This window comes from Neovison vison, chromosome 6 (assembly GCF_020171115.1).
Source record: "Neovison vison isolate M4711 chromosome 6, ASM_NN_V1, whole genome shotgun sequence".
Classification (NCBI taxonomy): Eukaryota; Metazoa; Chordata; class Mammalia; order Carnivora; family Mustelidae; genus Neogale; species Neogale vison.
This window is the reverse complement of record NC_058096.1, coordinates 162,108,828-162,132,500: the sequence shown is the minus strand read 5'-3', so window position 1 is coordinate 162,132,500 and position 23,673 is coordinate 162,108,828. Positions and strand designations below refer to the sequence as shown.

The 23,673-nt window shown below is 36.2% G+C and overlaps 1 protein-coding gene across 37 annotated transcripts in view; it reads left to right on the top strand.

Annotated features, from left to right (window-relative positions):
• CLASP2 (cytoplasmic linker associated protein 2) overlaps positions 1 to 23,673 on the top strand; it is a 180,396-nt gene that overhangs the window by 5,236 nt on the left and 151,487 nt on the right. For 36 of the 37 annotated variants that reach the window (XM_044252774.1, XM_044252775.1, XM_044252773.1 and 33 more), the window contains exons 2-6: positions 10,096 to 10,174; positions 15,388 to 15,491; positions 17,520 to 17,611; positions 18,754 to 18,829; positions 20,390 to 20,487. In XM_044252774.1, the coding sequence (XP_044108709.1) occupies positions 10,096 to 10,174; positions 15,388 to 15,491; positions 17,520 to 17,611; positions 18,754 to 18,829; positions 20,390 to 20,487 (449 nt within the window). Of the gene's footprint in view, positions 1 to 6,723; positions 6,745 to 10,095; positions 10,175 to 15,387; positions 15,492 to 17,519; positions 17,612 to 18,753; positions 18,830 to 20,389; positions 20,488 to 23,673 lie in introns of those variants that run through there. The other variant, XM_044252803.1, reaches the window with a different exon arrangement.

Below are 23,673 nucleotides of genomic sequence, written 5' to 3'. Positions count from 1 at the left end.
TCTCCCTCCGATTTCCCCCAACTCACTTCTCTCCATCTCCCAATGTCCTCTGTGTTATTTTTTATGCTCCACAAGTAAGTGAAACCATATGGTAATTGATTGTCTCTGCTTGACTTATTTCACTCAGCATAATCTCTTCCAGTCCTGTCCATGTTGATACAAAAGTTGAGTATTCATCCTTTGACAGAGGCATAATACTCCATTGTATATATGAACCATATCTTCTTTCTCCATTCATCTGTTGAAGGGCATCTTGGTTCTTTCCACAGTTTGGCAACTATGGCCATTGCTGCTATGAATATTAGGGTACAGATAGCCCTTCTTTCCACTACATCAGTACCTTTGGGGTAAATACCCAGTGATGCAATTGTAGGGTCATAGGGAAGCTCTGTTTTTCTTAAGGAATCTCCACACTGTTTTCCAAAGTGGCTGCACCAACTTGCTTTCCCACCAGCAGTGTAAGAGGTTCCCCTTTCTCCACATCCTCTCCAACACACGTTGTTTATTGTCTTGTTAATTTTTGCCATTCTAACTGGCATAAGGTGGTATCTCAATGTGGTTTTGATTTGAATCTTAAATCTCCCTGATTGCTAATGATGATGAACATTTTTTCATGTGTCTGTTAGCCATTTGTATGTCTTCTTTGAAGAAGTGTCTGTTCACGTCTTCTGCCCATTTTTTGACGTGATTATCTATTTTGTGTGTATCCTCTTTTTTAGGGGAAGACTCGATATCTTTATAATAACCTCTTTTACCCATGAAAATTGTTTATTTATTTTTTTTTTCAAGATTTTATGTATGTATTTGAGAGAGGGAAATTGAGTGAGTGAGTGAGCACCAGTGGAGGGAGAGGGAGAGTGAGAAGCATGCTCTCTGCTGAGCAGGGAGCCTGATGTGGGGCTCTATTCCAGGACCCTGGGGTCATGACCTGAGCCGAAGGCAGATACTTAACCGACTGAGCCACCCAGGTGCTCCTGTGCTTTCTTTATTGTGTTTCATTAATGTTTCATTATTTTCTCCCAATCGGTCTTACACACATTTTGTTAGAATTATTTTCATAGTTAAGAGTATAAATGCTATTTATTATTTTTAAAATTATGCTTTCTGATATATTGAAATGAAATGGCATTTTGGATATTGATTTTGTGGCCAACCTGCTTATAATTCAAAACATTTTTTCTGCAGTTGATGGATTCTTTTAGGTTTTCTCTATATATGGTAGTCCCTCCTCATATCCATTGGGGGACACATTTCCAAGACACCCTAGCAGATGCTGGAAATAGCAGAGAGTACCTATATATACGTACATGGTGTTTTTCCTTATACATACATACCTATGATAAAGCTTAATTTATGTTAGGCACCATAAGAAATTAACTAATAATAAGGCAGAACATTTATAACAATATACTATAATAAAAGTTATGTGAATGTGGTCTCACTTAAAATCTCCTTGTACTATACTTACCCTTCTTGTGATGATGTGGGATGAAGTGAAGAGATGAAGTGAGGTTAATGATGTAGGCATTGTAACATAGTGTTAGGCTATTATTGATTTCTGAAGAGGATTATCTACTTCTGAACCACATTCAACCTTGGGTAATTCAGGCTGTGGAAGGCAAAACTGGGGATAACAGGGGACTACTGTATAATACTACCAGAAATAAAGATAGTATTCCTCCTTCTTTCCAGTTCTTTAGTTTTGCTTGGTTTGTGTGCATTGGCTAAGACTCTTAGGATGAGGTTGAGTAAAAGAGTGTGGGCATTGAGTTGTTCTTTTTGTTTCAAGGGTATGTTTATTTCACTATTAGGAATCACACTTCCTGTAGTTTTTTGTTTTTTGTTTTTAACTTTTTACTATAAAGAAATTTGAACATACATAAAGGTAGGCAGAATAAAATAACAAATCCGCTCACAACACTCATCCGTCCATGGCTAATCATGCTTATCATTTTGTCACAAATCACAGATACATTGTTTCATCAATGACATTTTTTACTTAGTGTCTTGAAGATAAATATTCTTTAAAAAAATTGTTGGTGTGCATGGGTGGCTCAGGCAGTTAAGGGTCCAACTCTTGACCTCAGCTCAGGTCTTGATCTCAGGGTCTTGACTTAAAGCCCCAGTTGGTTTCCCAACTGGGCATGGAGCCTACATTTAAAATGTATGTATAGGGCGCCTGGGTGGCTCAGTGGGTTAAGCCACTGCCTTCGGCTCAGGTCATGATCTCAGGGTCCTGGGATCGAGTCCCGCATCGGGCTCTCTGCTCGGCAGGGAGCCTGCTTCCTCCTCTCTCTCTCTGCCTGCCTCTCTGCCTACTTGTAATCTCTCTCTGTCAAATAAATAAATAAAATCTTTAAAAAAAAAAAGTATGTATATATTAAAAAATTGTTAACCTCACTACCATTATCAAATGTAAAAAAAAATTCCTTGATATCAAATATGCAGGGTCAAATTTCCAATTTTTAAGATATCATACAGATTTTTAAATTCGTCATTTTATTTATTTATTTTAGTGGGCTCCCACCCAGCATGGAGGTCAGTGGGGCTTGAATTCACGACCCTGAGATCAAGACCTGAGCTGAAACCAAGAATCGAACACTTAACTGACTGAGCTACCCAGGCTCCCCTTTAATTATTTCAAGAAAAATCAGGATCCACATAAGATTTCCACATTGTGATTCATTAATATATTAGTTTCCTGTTGCTGCTGTAACAAGTTACCAACACTTAGTAGTCTAAAACCACATAGATTTATTTTCTTATAGTTTTAGAGCTCAATTTCTAAATAGGTTTCATTGGGATAAAATCAAGGTTTCAGCAAGATTGTATTCTTCTAAAGATGTATTCTTCTAAAGAACTTCAAGGTGATGATTTTCCATATTCTGGAAACTGCATGCATTTCTTGGCTTTAAGGCCTCTTCCTCTGTCTTCAGAGCCAGCAGTATAGCACCTTCAGATCTTTCTGACTACTGCTTTTATCATTGCAGCTCTGCCTCCTCTCCTGCCTCTCTTTTATGAGGGATCTTGTGATATATTGGGCCCAGGATAACCCAGAGTAATTTCCCCATTTTAAGACCTTTACCACATCTTTAAAGTTTTTTTTTACCGCATAAGTAACATACCCACAGGTCTTAGAGGTTAGGATATGGACACCTTTAGGTGTCTTTCTTTGAGTTTGTTTCTCCCTCAGTGTCTCTTTTTAAACATTCCTGGATTTTATTTGTAGATTTTTAAAAAATTCTTGATTTTATTTGTAGAGTTTCCCACAGGTGTGTTTTGCTGATTTCATTCCTATGATGTTAGTTCCTCTCTATATCCTATAAATTGGTAGTTGGACCTATAGCTTGGTCAGATTCAGTGCCGCCCACCACCCCCGACCCCAGGAGGTACATAATATCAAGAAAGCACTTAAGGTGTGACAGTATCTTTTTATGGTGTTAGCAACCATTAATGTTCAGTGTTTAGATCCCTTAATTCATTAGGGTTTGCAAAATGATACTCTAATTTTGTCATTCCTTCACCTAGACTATTTACTTCTATTTGGTTACTCATTGGCATAGTTTATAACAGAAAGGCAAACATACCTCATTTTGTTTGCCCTGCATTATTGTGCTTCTTAGATACAGCATTTTTCACAAATTGAAGGTTTGTGGCAACCGTACATTAAGTCAATTGGTGCCCTTTTCCCAACAGCATTTGGTTACTTCATTATCACAATGTTACATTTTCGTAATTCTTGCAGTATTTCTGATTTTTTTGTTATAATGTGTTAGGATGATCTGTAATCAGTGATCTCTGATGTTACTGTTGTAATTGTTAGAACCACCCCCATTCAAAATGGCATACTTAATCAATAAAAGTGTTCTTACTGCTCCACTGACCAGTCATTTTCTGTTTTTCTCCCTCTCCCTGTTTCTTGAGGCACAACCATATTGAAATGAGGCTAGTTAATAGCTATACAATGGCCTCTAAATGTTCAAGTGAAAGAAAGAGTTGTGTGTCTCTCACATTAAATCAAAAGCTAGAAATGATTAAGCTTCGTGAGGAAGGCAAGTCAAAAGCTGAGACAGGCCAAAAGCTAGGCCTCTTGGGACAAACAGCCAACTTGTGACTGCAAAGGAAAGGTTCTTGAAGGAAATTAAAAGTGCTACTCCGGTGAACACACAGTTGATAAGAAAGCAACATGGCTTTATTGCTGATACGGAGACAGAGTTTTCGTGGTCTGGATAGAAGATCAAAGTGAGGGACGCCTGGGTGGCGCAGTTGGTTGGAGGACTGCCTTCAGCTCAGGGCGTGATCCTGGAGTCCCGGGATCGAGTCCCACATCAGGCTCCCAGCTCCATGGGGAGTCTGCTTCGCTCTCTGACCTTCTCCTCGCTCATGCTCTCTCTCACACTCTCTCTCTCAAATAAATAAATAAAATCTTTAAAAAAAAAAAAGAAGATCAAAGTGACCACATCACTCCCTGAAGCCAGAGCGTTGTCCGAGGCCCTAACTCTCCTCAGTTCTGTGAAGGCTGAGATTGGTGAGGAAGCTGTGAACGTTTGAAGCCAGAAGTTGGTTCATGAGGTTTAAGGAAAGAAGCTCCCTCCATAACAATGAATGGTGGAGTAGCAAAGTGCTGGTACAGAAGTTCCAACAAATCATTCAGAAAATCTAGCTAGGATGATGCATGAAAGTAGCTACACTAAACAACAGATTTTCAATGTAGACGGAACAACTTTATATTAGCAATAAGATGCCATCTAGGACTTTGACAGCTAGAGAGGAGAGGTCAATGCCTGGCTTCAAACGACAGGGTGACTCTCTTGTTATGGGATAATGAAGCCTGTTGACTTTAAGGTGAAGCCACCGCTTCACTTACCATTGTGAAAATCCTAAGGCCCTTCAGAATTATGCTAAATCTACTCTCCTGTTGCTCCATAAATGGAACAACAAAGCCTGGGGGAGAGCACATGTATTTTCAACATGGTTTCCTGAATATTTTAAACCACTGCTGAAACCTACTGCTAAGGAAAAAAAGATTCCTTTCAAAATACTACTGTTTATTGACAATGTGCCTGATCACCCAAGAGCTGCAGTGGAGATGTACAATGAGAGTTACTGTTGTCTTCATGCCTGCTAACACAATATCCATTCTGCAGCCTATGGATCAAGGAGTAAATTTTTTTTTAATTTTATTTATTTATTTGACACAGATCATAAGTAGGCAGAGAGGCATGCAGAGAGATAGAGAGAGGAGGAAGCAGTCTCCCTGCGGAGCAGAGAGCCCGATGTGGGGCTCCATCCCAGGACCCTGGGATCATGACCTGAGCCGAAGGCAGAGGCTTTAACCCACTGAGCCACCCAGGCGCCCCCTCAAGGAGTAATTTTGATTTTAAAGTCTTATTTAAGAAACATACTTCGTAAGACTATAGCTGCCATAGATGGTGATTCTGTGATGGATGTGGGCAAAGTAAATTGAAAGCCTTTTGGAAAGGATTCACCCTTTTAGATGCCAAGAACATTCCTGATTCCTGGGAAGAGATCAAAATATCAACATAAACAGGAGTTTGGAATTTGATGGCTTTGAGGTGGTCAGTGGAGGGCATAACTGCCGATGTGGTAGAAATAGCAATAGAACTAGAATTAGAAGTGGAGTCTTCTCTGCACAGTAACTTTTTATCTTGGTCTAGTCCCAATGACTTATTTTTGCTTTTGTTTCCCTTGCCTCGGGAGACATAAAGAGGTTGCTACAGCTAGTATCAAAGAAGTTAAACCTATGTTCTCTCTTAGGACTTTCATGGTTTCAGGTCTTACAGTTAGGTCTTTGATCATTTTGAGTTTATTTTTGTGTAAGGTGTAAGACAGTGCTTCAGTTTCATTCTTTTGCATGTTGCTTTCTAGTTTTCCCAACACCATTTGTTGAGGAGACTGTCTTTTTCCCACTGGGTATTCTGGTGGGTTAAATAGGTGATGGCTATTAAAGAATGTAGTGATGAGCACAGAGTGATGTAAGTGTTGAATTACTACATTGTACACCTGAAACTCCTACAACACTGTATGTAAACTAACTGGAATTAAAATAACCTAAGAAAGAAAGAAAGGATTCTAAAAATGTGATTCAGTTGCTACAGTTTTATGATAGAACTTGAGCACATGAGGAGTTGCTTCTTATGAATGAGGAAATAGTTTTTCTTGGGATGGTGTCTACTCCTGGTGAAGATGTTATGAAGATTGTTGAAATGACAGCAAAAGATTTAAAATATTACATATATTTAGATGATAAGCAGCATCAGAGTTTGAGAATATTGACTTCAATTTTGAAAGAAATTCTGTAGGTAAAATGCTATCAAACAGCATCACATGCTACAGAGAAAATCATTCATGAAAGGAAAAGTCAATTGTGGCAAACTTTATTGTCTTATTTTTAAGAAATTGCCACAGCCACCCGAGCCTTTAGCAATCACTACACTGATTGGTCAGCAGCCATCAACATTGAGGCAGGACCTTCCACTAGCCAAAAGATTACAACTTGCTGAAAGCTTAGATAACGGCTTATATTTTTTAGCAGTATTTTATTTTTAAGTAAGGTATTCACTTTTCTTAAGACATAATGATATTGCATGCTTACTACAGCAAAATACAGGGTAAACATGACTTTTATATGCACTGGGAAATGAAAAAAATTTACTTGACTCACTTTGTTGCGATATTCCCTTTATTTCAGTGGTCTGGAACAGAATCCACAGTATTTCTGAGGTATGCCTGTAGTTCATATGATTCTTTCCTTTCACTTACTAATTGTCAAAAAATTAAGGTGGTCTTTTAAGCATCCTCCAATATTGGCCAAATAGTTTTTATCATTATTAATTTTTACATTTAAACATATCTAGTGTGTTTTAAGACAGTGCAGTTATTATCCTTGTTAATATTTAAATGTTGTATCTTGACATGACTCTAGTAATCTCTTATAGTGTATTTACTAGCTGGTATCACAAAATGTCCTATTTCCTGCTTCTACCCTGGAATCAGCCACTTCTCTTGTTCTTTTTAGTGGGAAATAGTATATATGTGAGTGCTAGTGGAACTCACTGCTACTTGTTTGTTTATAGATTTTTTTCAATGAACAGTATAGGTTGTATCTTAATTTTGAAGAAAAGTATATCATGAGTTCAAAGTAATTCTAATTTAGTTTCAGGACTGCATTTTTTTTTTAAAATACTACTTCTGTATGTCTTCTATCTCCTTCAATCAAAAAGATTTCTAAAAGTGTTGAAGTTTCTTTTTAAAGAGTTTAGTGTATGTTCTTAGGGTATATCCCCCTGAAGAGAGATAATCAAAGTACTATAGTCTAAAGTCACTTGAAATAGTCTTCTGTGTGGTTCTAATGCTAATTTAGTATGCGCTTAGGTTCACTTATTTTGTTTTCAGTGAAATAGTGTATTCAAAATTGTCTGGCTTCCTTCTCTATTCCTTATAGTCTGTTCCTAACCATAAAATTTTTTTCCTGATTATTATTCCATTTCTGTTATTTTTTAAAAAATATTTTATTTATTTATTTGACAGAGAGAGTCACAGCGAGAGAGGGAACACAAGCAGGGGGAGTGGAAGAGGGAGAAGCAGGCTTCCCGCTGAGCAAGGAGCCCAATGTGGGGCTCAATCCCAGGACCCTGGGATCATGACCTCCTCCAAAGGCAGACACTTAACAACTGAGCCACCCAGGTGCCCCTCCATTGCTGTTATTTTTAGTAAACATTTCTAACTATATCTACTTGTAGTACTCTCTGTATATATACGCATTGTCCCAACTTGCTTGTTTCACTTAACAATATATCGTGGAGGTACACCTGGGTGGTTCAGTTGATTAAGCGTCTGGCTCTTGATTTTGGCTCAGATAATGATCTCAGAGTCATGAGATCAAGACTCGAGTGGGACTCCACACTCAGCGGGGAGCCTGCTTGAGATTCTCTCACTCTCTCCCCCTGCTCACTCTCTCTCACTAAAATAAATATATCTTACAACAATATCGTGGAGGTTATTACGTAGCAGAATTAAAGTAGTCCTCATTGTTAGTTTTAAAGTGTTATAGTACCCTATATTATAGATATACTATAGTTTATCAAACCTGTCTCATATTGATGTTTGGGTAATTTCTGGTCTCATACAATGAATAATATTTACATGTTCTTTAATAATTTTGTTAGTGTATCTTGGGGATAGATTCCTAAGTGAGATCTTACCAAGTATGCATGTTTTTCCTGCTTATTTGAGATACTGCTTTTATCATCTGTAAAGTCTATTAAGTCTGTAAGTCTATTTGTAGATTTTTCAATTATGTTTTAACAGCTTTATTGATATAATTTACATACTACACAATTTAGTCAACTGAAGTGTACAGTTCATTGATTTTTTAAGTATATTTATAGATATGCACAAACATCAGCACAGTTAATTTTAGAATATTTCCATCGCCTCAAGAAGATCCCGGTACCCTTTTGGAGATACCACCTTATCCCCCCACATTCCTTAGTTCTAGGTAACCACTAATTTGCTTTCTATCTTTATAGGTTTGCCTATTCTGGACATTTCTTATAAATTTAATCCTACAACATCTGATCATATGTGACTTTTTTTGTTTCACTTAACAATGTTTTCAAGGTTCATTCATGTTGTAACATACACCAATCAGTTCTATTTAAGACCACGTTTTTTATTGAGTGCATACATCACATTTTCTTTATCCATCAGTTGAAGGACATGTGGACTTTTGCACCTTTTAGCTATTATGAATAATGCTGTAATGAACATTGACTTTCAGGTATCTGTGTGTGTGTGTCCTACTTTAATTCCTTTGGATATATACCTAAGAGTGGAATTATAATTAAGTCACTTAGTGTTTTTGTAACACCCTTCACCTTATACCTTCCCTTTTTTCCCGTGCTTCATACAGGGCTTTTCTCCCATGTTCTCTTCTCCGATGGTAAACTGCTCCTGGATTTGGGGAGTGGGAGTGTTCTCTCTTTTTCTGGTCCAGCTTCAGTCTTAGGACCCCCTTGTTCTTGAGTCTGGGGGATGAGACTTTAACAGAAATCCTGATTCTCCTCAACTGTAAACTTCTAATTATTTGAGCCCAGGAAGATTTTCTGCTTCTCCCTCTGAAGTAGAGAACTTTTTTTGTTTTCTTTTTTGCTCACCAGCAGTGAGTTTTTACCTGTGTCCTAAGGTGACAGTTTTTGTCTTTCTCTCAATAGCTTTATATCTTTATTTCTTATGAGTATGGGAAAGGAAAGGTTTGTCCCTTTCCTACATAGGCAGCTGCCTCCCTCTGTCAGACCTGTACAGCCAAGAGATACTTTTTCCAATCTTGAGTGTCCAGTGGAGGTTTGTGGAGAAAGAGCCTGTAAATGGGTGTCTCTCCTTTTGTGTCTCTGGCTACTAGGGTTTATGTATTTTCATGCTAACCTACATCCAGCTATTAACAATGAATTAAATATAGTTGAACTCTTAACCCACTTGTATCACATTTTCATTTTCCTTCTGTCCACAGCCACATGTGCCCTATTGCTTATGTCCCATCTCTTTGGGGATATCTATCTTTCCTTAAATTTCAGGCTAGTTGATTATCCTACAACTGATGGATTTCTGATGGACTCAAGAATAGATAAGGTTCTATAGATTATTTGGCTTTTTCTTCTTACAGTGGGAGTGGTATTGTTTTCTGGTGTTTGTTATCCTAGACAAAAACTGGAATTTCTATATAATTAAAGGTGCTGTTATTTTGACTTTCATTTAGGAAACATTTCACCATTATAGGAAAGTTGCGTGTATAGTCCGTAAACTTCTTTGTACCCTTCACCTAATTTACCATTTACTAACATGGTAACTCGCTATCTTCCTGCCATATTTATGCATTATTATTATTATTATTATTGAACCATTTGAGAACAGGGTGCCCTAATCTTATCAGCCTTTATCGCCTGAACACTTCAGTGTCCTTATTTTCTTAAAAAACTTGATAATATATGAAGATCTTTGTATGTCAGTGATTATAATTGATATGAAAGAAGACATTGGTACTTTGTATTCATTAAAATTTCTTTCTGTCTGTAGGTATCATTAATGGGATTGGAAATTTTAAGTGCCTTTGTGGACAGATTATCAACACGATTTAAGTCCTATGTAGTAATGGGTAAGTTAACTTTATTTAAAAATTATTGTAGGTTTTGACATACTGACTTATTTTCCCCCTCATCGTTTTTATAGAATTCTTTCTCTGTGAATGCAAAAATGTAATCTTTTACAACCCAGAGATCTACTTAGCATTTTAGGTTGCCTAGACATAAAATATTTTAAGCCTATTTAAATATTTCCTTTGAGTCAAAAAAAAAAAAAAAGCATAAAACACACTAAATATACTATTGATAAATTTTTTACTTCATATTTTAAAATGTTTTACTGTAACTTTTATTTTTTTGTAACATTAAAAATTTATTACAGCAGGACTTTTTCTTTCTCTTTAATTATTCATTTATTTTCTTCCCTTTTAAAATTTTTATTTAAATTCCAGGTAACATGCAGTGTAATATTGGTTTCAAGAATAGAATTCAGTGATTCATCACTTACATAGAACACCCAGTGCTTATCATAACAAGTGCCCTTCGTAATACCCATCACCCATCTAGCCTACCCCCCAACCCACTTCCCTCCATCAAAACTCAATTTGTTCTCTGTTGTTAGAATCTCTTGTGGTTTGTTTCCCTCTCCTTTTTTTCCTACCCTTCCCATATGTTCATCTGTTCTGTTTCTTAAATTCCACATGTAAGTGAAGTCATATGGTATTTGTCTTTCTCTGACTTAATTCACTTAACATAATATACTCTAGGGACGCCTGGGTGGCGCAGTTGGTTAAACGACTGCCTCCGGCTCAGGGCGTGATCCTGGAGTCCCGGGATCGAGTCCCACATCAGGCTCCCAGCTCCCTGGGGAGTCTGCTTCGCTCTCTGACCTTCTCCTCGCTCATTCTCTCTCTCACTGTCTCTCTCAAATAAATAAAATAAAACCTTAAAAAAAAAATTTAAAAAAAAAAAAACATAATATACTCTAGATCCATCCATGTCATTGCACATCGTAAAGATATCATTCTTTTTGATGGCTGAGTAATATTCCATTATATAGAGACTCACGTCCCCCACATCTTCTTTATCCATTCATCAGTTGATGGACATTTGGGCTTTTGCCATAGTTTGACTATTGTTGATGATGTTGCTGTAAACATCATGGTGCATGTCCCCTTTCGAATCACTATGTTTGTATCCTTTGGGTAAATACCTAGCAGTACAGCTGCTAGGTCATAGGGTAGCTCTATTTCTAACTTTTTGAGGACCCTCCATACTGTTTTCCAGAGTGGCTGCTCCAGTTTGCATTCCTACAGCACCAGTTGTTAGACTATATGTGAAGGACTTGTTCTTTTGTTGCTAGTCTGTTGCAGATGAATATTTTGTAAAATACAATGAAAGTAAATTACAGCAAAGTGAAAAGGAAAAAAATTCAAGGCTCAATTTTTTGTTATTGGATTCAGTAAATAAAATTATTTTGGTCAGATTGTTTTTAAACTTTTATGTTATAAACACTCTCAATTTCTTTTTTTACCACAGTTGTAGACTGATCTGGGCTCCCAGCCATACTTTGCGGTGCACTTACAGTAGTGTGTTTGTAGTACAGTACAGTATACTAATACAGTGCTTTTCTTTGTGTAGTGGTTAGGGTTACATTGATTTTGACCTGCTTTCTAAACCTGAGTGACCTTCATTTGTCTTTTGGAGTGCTTTGATGAGTACATTTGGTTCCTGTTATGTAGAAATATCTAAGGGGGAAAGAAAAGAAATATTTAAGGGAAACTTCAGATGTTTGTGGTTTTTCTTTAATGAATTAATGCTTCATAATGCTACACTTATTTTTGAATTATCTTTGGTCAGCTTTTTATTCATGTTTGGTATAATACTGCTTTCTTCTTTTTATTTTTATTGTTTAGCTATCCTTTTAGCAGAAGCATCTTAGTGAGTTTCCCTTTATTATTCCCTTTTTAATCAATACCTGCTTCTAGTTACGTATCTTGCTTATTTTTTTTAGCACAAGGAGGGCTAGATGGGGTTTGATGCTCCGACTGCCTCCCAGTACTGTCCTGCTTTCAGAACTTCTGTTTGGTTGTCCTTTGGTGTTCTGATTCTCTCAGCGTGTATGTCCCTTCTGCCTCTCAGTAGCCTTATTTATCAGTGATCTTTAGCAAGTACTCTTTTCCACTTTAGCTAATCAGAAACTTGCTCACTCTTGCTAGTTCTGGCCTAATTTATTCCTAATTTGTGCTGTTCTTTCTTTTTGAAACCCTCTCCTCTTGGGGCACCTGGGTGGCATAGTCAGTTAAGTGTCTGGCTCTTGGTTTTGGCCTAGGTTGTGTGATCTCAGGGTCCTGAGATCGAGCCCCACATCAGATTCCATGTGGAGGGGCGCCTGGGTGGCTCAGTGGGTTAAGCCGCTGCCTTCGGCTCAGGTCATGATCTCGGGGTCCTGGGATCGAGTCCCGCATCGGGCTATCTGCTCAGCAGGGAGCCTGCTTCCTCCTCCTTCTCTCTCTACCTGCCTCTCTGCCTACTTGTAATCTCTCTCTGTCAAATAAATGAATAAAATCTTTAAAAAAAAAAAAAAAAAGATTCCATGTGGAGTCTGCTTGGGACACTTTCTGCCCCTCCTCTCTTCTCTCTCTCTCAAATACATAAATCTTAAAAAAAAAAGAAAAGAAAAGAACTCCTGTTTTTCTCTTTAAAAGATTAACTTCAGGTTCCAGTGTCTAGGAGCTTTTCATATTAACCTTACCCTACACTGAAGTTTTCTTTACTCCACGATTCTTACACCCTTAAATACTTAATAAATTGTATTAAATTGCTTTTATTCATATTTCGTGTGTTCTCCATATATCTACATAGGCTTATATGTGTAATTTTTTTGTCTTCTTATCTACTCTTTTTGTGCATTAATATTAGCCAGTATCATTTTTACTTTGAACCCTTCGTACATGTTCATCATTTTCCTTGGTGAAACTTGAACTTGTTAATAGATGAGAGCCAGTGTGATATAATAGGTAAATTTTATCACTACTTTTCTACCATATATTGCCTACTTGTCATCCATTTATTAGGCCTTATCTGCTTTACATATATGAGAGATTATCCTTACACTGTTTCTAATTTGTATGGTAGCTCTGTAAGTTAGGCAGTATATCTCTGTACTCTGAAGGAGGTATGGTATTAAACCAAGAGTCCCAGGGTTAACTTTCTTGTTTTACTCTGTCTTAGAACTTAGCCAAACCATGTTAGGAGCCTTTCTGTAAAAGGAAGGAATTGAATGAAGTTATGTGTGGAAGGTTTTTTTAATTTATTTAGTTATTATTTATTTATTTTTATTTAAGATATTTTATTTACTTATTTGTCAGAGAGAGAAAGAGAGAACACCAGCGAATACATACAGGGAAGCATCGGGCAGGGGGAGAAGCAAGCTCTCCGCTAAGCAGAGACCCTGATGTGGGACTTGATCCTAGGACCCTGGGATCATAACCTGAGCTGAAGGCAGACGCTTAACTGACTGAGCCACCCAGGGATTCTGTGTGGATCATTTAAATCCTGATTATTTGTGTGACTTTGGCACACAAAATTATTTGTGTGATTTTGGGCAAGGTATTTAATGCCTTTGGGCCTTCTTTATCAAATGGGCCTATTCTATTTCATTATGTGTGGAAGGTTTTTTCATAGGATTGTTATGGGGTTGACTTGAGATAATTCAGTGCTTAGTACATAATAATATTTAATATTTATTGTTTATTGCTGTCTTCTGCCTCACAGAAGCTATTGGAACCAGAGTCCCACAGCAGCCAATCCTACAGGTGTCGATGATTTTCTCTGATATTAATAATACATCAGATAAATACAAGTGTTTATATTATTCTAACTGACAGGTACTTCAGTTGCCTCCTGATCAGGCTTGTAATGTTATGGCAGGGACTTTTTTCTTACATAGTCATTTCCTTGATTAAGCTTGGGTTTTTGGATGATATCATTTTATTTGGTATAGTAGGCTTCTCATCCTAGTCGAATTTTCTTCCAAAAAGAATGTAATTTCTTTTTTCCTTAAGTGTTGTTATTTATTATTATTACCTCAATCTGCTTGTTATATTCTAGAACATATTTGCATCAAATTACTTATGCATTTAATTATAATTGTCTATAAATAAATGAGAGAAAATCCATTTCTTAATTGCATTTCTTCCTTCCCTTGTTTAAACTAGGCCTCAGCCTTCATTGCCCCAGGGAAAAGAAGGCTATAGCTGTCATATCAAAAGAGAAACAAAAGTTAATTTCTTTGCCTGCCAACCTGTAGAATGATGCTAGCGATGGTGGGGGGGTGGTAGGTGATACAGAGTGCTTACTCAGTGTTCTTCACTCTAAGTGGTTTACATTTATTCTCTTTTTAATTTTCAGTTCATCTTCTGAGGTGAGTTCTGCTGCAGACTTAATGGTTAAGGATATAAAGACAAAAGGAGATGAAATATTGTGGCCACACACCTTGTAACACCACACAAGGGGAAGTGGTAGTTTAAGGGTTTACAGAAAGATAATTTTGACTGAGATATTTTTGCCAAATGAGTGGGCTTTAGAACCTGTACCCTCTCAGTTCTATCTTCCTCTCCCTTTCCCTTCAGCCTCACCCTCAATAGATGTGATTTCTTTGTGGCTTTGTTAATTTATAGTTATAAAAACCTTTCTCATGAAAACTTTCCAAGAATGGACTCTTACCTGCTTTTTCTCCCTCCTTTCATGAAATAGTGCCACAGTCTTGGACATAGTAGAGAAAAACTTCAATCTGGGGGCCTAGGCTTTTATTTTTGTCAGTTGAGTAATATGTCATACATACGTAAGTGTGTATTACACATGTAATTGCACACCAACACCTGTCTGTCCCCAGGTGGAGAAACTAGAACTCTGTCATCCTAGATACTTCCTCTCTGCATTCCTGATGACACCTCCCTCCCTCTGCCAGGGGTGACCACGGACATGACCTTTTAGATAACCATTCCCTGCTCATCTGTAGAGCTTGACTAGCCATACACATTTCTAAATAGGGTAATATTTTGTCTTGCCTGTTTTTTGAACGTTATCATAAGTGGATATCATGTTGTATGTCTGCTTTTGAAACTTTCTTCTCTGTTATTTTTGATTAGTCTTATGAGTAAAGAAAATAATTTGCTTACCTTAACTTTTCATTTATGGAAACAAACTGTTTATGATTTTGTAAAATATAGCTTACAATGGAGATGAATTATAAATGTTTACTCTTTCTCTTGCCTTTCTCTAGTTATTGTAGCTTTAATAGACAGAATGGGAGATGCCAAAGACAAGGTTCGAGATGAAGCTCAGACTCTGATGCTGAAGTTAATGGATCAAGTAGCACCACCTGTGGTAGGCCTTCATTTTCAAACTTACAGTTTTCTAATCAGTGTTGAAATATTGGTAAAAAGACCTGGTAATTACAGCAAGTCAGTGAAGCCCCAGGGGACAGGAAGGCTGGAATTTTAAATACTAAATTATTGTTAATTCTTTAAAGAAATTGAAATTTAAGATAAAATATCAGTATTTAGCTTTGGGGGGATTTTTTGCTTTTTTTTCCTATTTTCTACTCTTTGACATCTTTTACAAAGCTAACTCAGAGATTCTGCTGGATACTATGCTGATTATAATATTTTTTAGGATTTTTTTTTGGTTTTTCTTACTTGCAGATAATACAGTGTTCACTGAGAAGGCTCATTTTGAGAACTACTGAAGTTATATTAATTTGTGCAACTTTTACAGCAAGAAGAAAATTTTTTATTTGAACAGGTGGTGACTAATTGTATAAGGCATATATTCTATGATACCGATTTGTGTTTTATGAATACGGTAGAATAAATTAGCCCCTATGGAGATGTTTTGAAAAGAGAGCAGAAAGGGGCACTTGGATGGCTCAGTCAATTAAGCATCTGTCTTTTGATCTCAGCTCAGGTCTTGATCTCAGTGTTGTTAGTTTAAGTTCCATGTTGTACTCCATGCTGGGCATGGAGCATATGTGAAAAGTATGACAATAAATTGACATGTAAACAGAAATTTATAGAGTAGCTCATGTTAAGTAGAAAAAAACCCCTGGAATTTATAATATATACAATGGTATTATGGGTTATTACCTAAAATACAGTTTTAAAATTATAAAACATATTGCATATGTTTTATAAAAAATTGCAAAAATAAACTGTTTGCCCAGATATTTTATACCTTAGAATGAAGTCCTTATTAATAGTTTGGTGGGTATCCTTCAACATTTGTTTAGTGGTTCAAATTTTAACTCATTTTTGACATGCTGTTATAAGCTATTCTCTAAGGAACCTCCTTGACATGTCTTTGGATATAAATATAAAATAGTGTTCCAGAGATGATGTTGCTGCATCAGGTTATTCACACTTAAGATTTTCTGAGTAAACTTCCAAGTTACTTTCGAGAAAGTTTGGCAGAAAGAGAAGTATTAGTGGAATTGAATAAAGAGTCCAAGAAGAGGTATATGTGTGTATGTGTTCATGGATCTAATAAATGGTAAGGGTGGTGTTTCTAAATGTGGAGAAAGGATTGATTGAGTCAGTGGACTGTATGTTTAGAAGAATAAAGTTGGGTTCCTTCCTACACTAAATTCATATAATTGTTGTGGAATATCTGTACAGGTGATACATGCTTTTTTAAAAAGGAAATTTTAGTAGATACCATTTATCAAATAATGTTTCTGTATTTGGATCCAGTGCTAAAGTGAGAAAAGCCTGAATTATAAAGTGTTGAAAAAGCCTGTTCCATGTGACAATTTGGAGTAGTTGCTAAGCAACATTGGACCTTTTAAATGCTTACTGGACTACTAGGCTTATAATGGTAGCATTGTTGTTGGGAGATTTCTAAAGCTTAGAAAGAATTTTGTGTCCGTGGAAATCTTAAGGTTTTTAGGTATTGGACATAGTTTTTCTGAAAATAACTGAAACCTAAAGTGAAAGATACCAAATAAAAACTAAAAATGTGATTAAGGTACTTTAAAATGGGTGAGAGCAACATTAGTACAAATTTGGCTTAGGAAAGCTTGTAGAGGGACGCCTGGGTGGCTCAGTCATTAAATGTCTGCCTTCAGCTTAGGTCATGATCCCAGGGTCCTGGAATCAAGCCCCGCATTGGGGGTCCCCTGCTCAGCGGGAAGCCTGCTTCTCCCTCTCACACTGCTTGTTGTGTTCCCTCTCTCCCTGTCTCCCTCTCTCTCTGTCTCTGTCATAAATAAATATATTCTTTAAAAAAAAATTGTAGAGAAGTAAAGTCTGATGGGAAAATTCAGTTATTTAAAGTTGGTGATAGGGTTGGGAATAAAAAAAGATTATAACATGAGTAATTTAATTTTTTGCTATACTTGTTTACTTTTCTTTTAAATAGTACATTTGGGAACAGTTGGCTTCTGGTTTTAAGCACAAGAATTTTCGATCTCGAGAAGGCGTGTGTCTGTGTCTTATTGAAACCCTAAACATGTAAGTTTTATGATTACTGAAAATAGCTGTCTTGTTTTTTGTTTTTCTAAAAGGAAAGAACAATATCCATTTCATAAAACTTGAAGGAAGTTATGGAAATAACATTTTAAATAGTTATTAATTGATTTTTGGTGTGAGAGCTTTTATTTGATTTTATACCTTCAGCTGTTAAATTTTTATGTGTATATTAATTTAAAATTATTAGTGATAAGAAGTGTTTCTCTTTTTTTTAATAGTGCTACCCAAAATAGATGATCGTATAAGAAGTATGTTGATATAACTTAGGTTTTGGACCCAGTTTGGAATTGTTTTAACTCCGTGGTATTTCAAATATTATAGCCATTTCCCTCCAGCTAGGTTTTCTAGACCAGTGTGGATGGTTACCCAAATCACAGACTGAACAAGACTCTTCCAGGTAACTAGACAGTGAATCAGGTACCAGTATGTAGAGCTCTGACAGCATAGAGCCACAGAGCTCAGAACTCCAGTCTGAAGAAGTTGTTGGGGCTTTTGATCTCTTTCTGGATTATTTGTTCAAGTTCTATGCAACAAGATAGGTGATACATAGTAGCTTTCAACTTTTCCTGAGGTGTTACTTCCTTTTTTCTAACTATACCTTCATTTATTTTCTTTTACTCCACTGTGGTCCTTTCTGCCATCTAGAGCTTGTAAGTGCATTCAGTTTTGCACAACTTATGTGGTTTTTGGCTCTCCTGTCATTTGCTTTCAACCCATGACCTCATCAAATATTATAACCTTTATAAATAAAGGTTTTATTGGAATGCAAATTTGAGACCTGGCATCTAAAAAAAAAGTTAAGTATTTTAAAGCAAAAGCTCAAATTTTCCTGAGTGATCAGTAAGTTACTAGGTGTAAGAGTGCCATTGGTTGAACATTTTGTTCTCTTGGATCATGTGTTGACAGTTTTCATTGTCAGTCATGGTTTTTCAAGTTTGCATATTTCACATTGTTTAGAATTAGTTTTTGCTTGTGTCTGATGTCCTTCATGTTTTAATGATGTGTACCCATGCTCCCCACAATGTTTGTCTTATTGATATAGACAAGAAGAAAGTGTAAGGTTATTTTGTTTACTGTTTCATTAAAACCAAATTCTCTTTATTTTTGTTTCAAATTATATTTAGTTTTGGGGCTCAGCCACTAGTTCTCAGCAAGCTGGTACCACATTTGTGTATCCTATTTGGAGATTCCAACAGTCAGGTAAAATTTTACTTACATTCAAGCATTGACTAAATTTTTTGGCTATCTCTTCTTTCCTAGCACCCTTACTCCACTTAAAAAAAAGAAGAGGGCAGGTGGAGTTGGGTAGTGAAATCAAGATTTCACCTCATTTTTTCTCTTAAAATCCACCAAAGTTACTTTCTGAGAACGCATTTTATTCACATAAGTTGCTTAAGTTTTACTCGTTTGGCTAGTATTAAGGATATATGGGACCAAAAGGATATATGGATATATGGGACCAAAAGGATAGATCTTGGGTTTGACTGAGTGACAAAGAACTTGATTCCTTTTTATAGTTCTTTTATTTGTTATTTGTGAGGACAGGTTGTCAGTATCCTTTCTTCATTCCTGAATGTGGTTGTATAACAACAGCTTTTTACAACAGTCATAACCTTATTTAACAGAGGAAATTTGTAATTTCTTTACTTGAGCTGTGTATGCTGTAGGCATAATACAGAGGTGTATCCTAGATCTTGTCCATCTTAGTGGATTTGAACCTTGACTGTAACCTTTTTGTCATAGCTTGGGCATTTGGAATAACTCTGGATAAAGTATTCCTTGCTATTAGACACTGGCTCTATCTCTGGAAGTTTGAAGAGAGTTCTATTACCTCTTTATTTGTTCTTTGTGACCTGTGAAAGGGAACTAGAGCTGTCTTCCAAATTCTTGTCTTGAGGCCACATGTTTTTTCTTTTAATTGTGCTAAAATATACACAACATAAAATTTACCTTTCCAGTCATTTTTTAGTATATAATTCATTGGCATTAAGTACATTCACGCTGTTGTGCAACCATCACCGCCATCCATTTCCAGAACTTTTTCATCTTCCAAACTCTGTACCCATTAAATAATAACTCCCCATTCTTCCCAACCCCCCAGCTCCTGACAATCACGTTTTACTTTCTCTCCATATGATTATACTACTCTAGGTACTCCATGAAAGTAGAACCATACAACAATTTGTCCTTTTGTATCTGGCATATTTCACATAGCATAATGTCTTCAAAGTTCATCTCTATTGTAGCATGTGTCAGAATTTCTGCCCTTCCCTTTTTAAGGCTGAATAATATTCCACTGGATGTGTATACCACATTTTGTTCATACATTCATCCTTAGGTGGATATTTGGGTTTGCTTCACCTTTTGGCTATCGTAAAGAATGATGCTATGAACACTGGTGTTGAGTTCAGACCACATTCTTGAAGGGCAGTTTTATTCCAGGGAAATATATTGGCCACAATAAAATTTGTATTCATACACTTATTGGCAGTTCTTTGTGCAGTCTTACTACAAAAAGATTTTTAAAAAGCCGCATTAGTAACTTTTATATACATGTTTCTTAGATTTCTACAAAACCTTTTACAAGGTTTCTCTAGAGTTTTCTTGGCAGGTCCTCTTGGTTTTTGTTACTGACCTGCCAAAATCTCTTAGGGGTTTAGAAGCATTAAAACCAACTGAGAACTTTAAGTTGTAATGGTGTCGTGATATGACATATTTTATTATGTCTCTTCTAAGCTTAAGTTCTGAATTCCTTGACAGGTGAGAGATGCTGCAGTATTGGCTATAGTGGAGATCTATAGACATGTGGGGGAGAGAGTGAGGGTGGATCTCTGTAAGAGAGGAATTCCTCCTGCTAGGTAAGTCTTGCTAAATTTTTTTTTTTTTGGCTACTCATTTTGTAAGTTCTAATTTCATGTATGTTTGTTTTAAATAGTTTCAGTTTTTTGAGATTTTTAAAAGTCACAAGATATGGGCGCCTGGGTCGTTCAGTTGGTTAAATGTCTGCCTTCAGCTCAGGTCATGATCCCAGACTCCTGGGATCAAGTCCCATATCCAGCTCCTTGCTGAGCAGAGAGCCTGCTTCTCCCTCTCCCTCTCCCTCTGCTATTCCCCCTGCTTGTATTCTCTTGCTCTCTCTGTCAAATAAATAAAATCTTTAAAAAAAAATAAAATAAAATTCACAAGTTACAAAAAGATGTGTAGGTTTTCACGTTTAAAAAGTTCTTTACATCCTGCAATTTTTTGGGACACTGTTTGATTATATATTCATATATTATTTAATATGTAACTAAATATCATCCAGGAAACTGTCTTTTGATACCAGACAGTAATAATCATTATTTGGAAGATGCTTAATCAAGAATTTAGCAAAAATGGGGCGCCTTGGTGGCTCAGTGGGTTAAAGCCTCTGCCTTCAGCTAAGGTCATGATCTCAGGGTCCTGGGATAGAGCCCCCATCTGGCTCTCTGCTCAGCAGGGAGCCTGCTTCCCCCCATCTCTTTGCCTGCCTCTCTGCCTACTTGTGATCTCTCTATCAAATAAATAAATAAAATCTTTTAAAAAAAGAATTTAGTAAAAATATTAATCTACTCATTAAATATTTTTTTTTGAGTGCCTCCTGTTGAAAGGTATTACACAAGATACTGGATAACAGAAAGCTATATAAGAATTAGTCACTACGGGGGCACCCGGGTGGCTTATTCGGTTAAGCATCTGCCTTCAGCTCAGGTCATGATCTCAGGGTCCTGGGATTGAGTCCCACCTCTGGCTCCCTTTTCAGCAGAGAGTCTCCTTCTCCCTCTCCCTCTGCCATTCCCCCTCCTTATACTCTCTGGTTCTATCTCTCTGTCAAATAAATAAGTAAAAATCTTAAAAAAAAAAAAAAGTCACTACTCTTAAAATCTAGTCAAATAAAAAGGAAAATTAAGAATATCTGAGTACAGTGGCATCAGTTAAATCAGTAAAAATCACATTGATGAGCTTCTGATGTATCAGAACATTTTTTCCAAAGGTAATTTTTTTCCTTTAGTACTTTTCAGAGTTTCTATTTTTGTTAAAGATATTATTCCAGTTAAATTTTTTGGTAATCCCATTTTAGTCCCATTTTAAGGGGGACTTGGAAGGATTTCTTTTAACTTTTTATTACTGAAAATTTCAAACATAGACTGAAGTAGACAATAGTGTAATGAACTTCATGTACCCATACCCAGCTTCAACAATTAAAAACTCATGGCCAGTTTTGTATGTTACAATCTTACCTACTTACTCTTGTTTTATTTTGAAGCAAATCCCAAGTCATTTTATTTCATCTGTTATTCAGTTCATTCAGTACTAGCATCACAACTTAAAGTTTTTTTAGCAAATAATTCTATAAATCAAATATCCAGTCAGCATTCAAATTTCCAGTTGTTTCATAAACGTCGTAAGTCTGTATATATGTTTATAGTTTTCTTTGAATCCATATCCAAATAAAGTCCAACAAATAGTTGGTGAGTTCTTACAAGTCTTTGTAAATCTTTATGTACCTCCAACACTTTTTTCTCTTGTGTTTATTTGTTGAATAAGGTAGGTAGTTTATCCTGTAAAGTTTCCCATATTCCAAATATTGCTGATTCTTTTTCTGTGGTATCATTTAACATATCCTTCTGTCTTTATATCCTACAAATTGGTAGTTGGATCTCAAGGCTTGATTTGAGTTTTGGTGGTAGGGGGTGGGGTGTCAGGAGATGGAAGACTACTTCAGAGGGATGTTCTAACTCTCATCATATCTGGCTATCTCTCTTACCATGTAGTTTTTTTCTAATACTAATTATTTTTTTATAATAAGATAGTCCATTAAATGTGCATTTTGTTTACTTACTCATTTTCTACTTCCAGGGCTAACAATTTCATTTGAATAAACTTTACATCATTTTATGTAAATGAAAGAAATGATATTAACGTAATGTATTTATGTGTATGTGTATATGTATGTATATTACATTATATATTTTGAAATTTCTATTTAAAAATTTTTATTAAATTTATAATTTTATGCAAGTATGACATCCATACAGAAATGTATGTAAATCATGAGTATACAGTTCTGTAAATTATCGTAAAGTGAATATACCCATGTATCCACATAGGTGGCAAAGTTGAATATTATAATCTAGAAGCTTTCCTAATTCCTTCTTAATTCTTGAATTTTTGAATTTTATATAAATGGTATCATATAGTATGTGCTCTTTTGTGTCTGGCTTTTTTCAGTTAATGTTGTTATTATTATTTCTTAGAGATTTATTTACTTATTTTGGGGGGGTGCAGAGGAAGAAAATCCTTAAGCAGACCCACTGCTGAGCTGGGAACCCACCATAGGACTCGATCCTACAACCCTGAGAGTATGACCTGAACTAAAACTGAGAGTTGCTCAACCATCTGAGCCACCCAGGTGCCCCTTGTTGTTTTAATTCATTTGGGATGTTGGATCTGGCTATAGTTGTTTCATTTTCATTGCCATTTACTTTTTTATGAATAAGTCCTACTTTATGAATCCATACTAATGATGGACTTGTGAGTTAATTTCAGTTTGTAGCTCTTTAGAATACTATTAAAAACATTCTTGTACATGTCTTTTGGTGTACATGTGTATTCGTCTCTTAATCTAAGAGTGGGATTGCTGGGCCATCTGGTATGTTCACCTATAATTGATAATTGACAAACAGTTTTCCAGAGTGGTTGTAACCATTTATTTTCTTGCTGACACTGTTTGCAAGTTCCTGTTATTCTACATTTTCACTGATATTTAGCATTATTAGTCTGAATCTTAATAATTTTAGGTTTCTGGTGTATGTGTTTTCATTATAGTGGTAATCTGTATATTTTCTGATAACTAATAAAGAGAAGAACCATTTCATGTATTTATCATTCATTTGAATATGTTCTTTCAAAGTGTCTTTTCAGGTCTTTTGCCTATTTTTGAAAACTGAGTGGTCTGTCACTTTTAAAAAATTGATTAGGAGGGGGCACCTGAGTGGCTCAGTGGGTTAAGCCTCTGCCTTCGG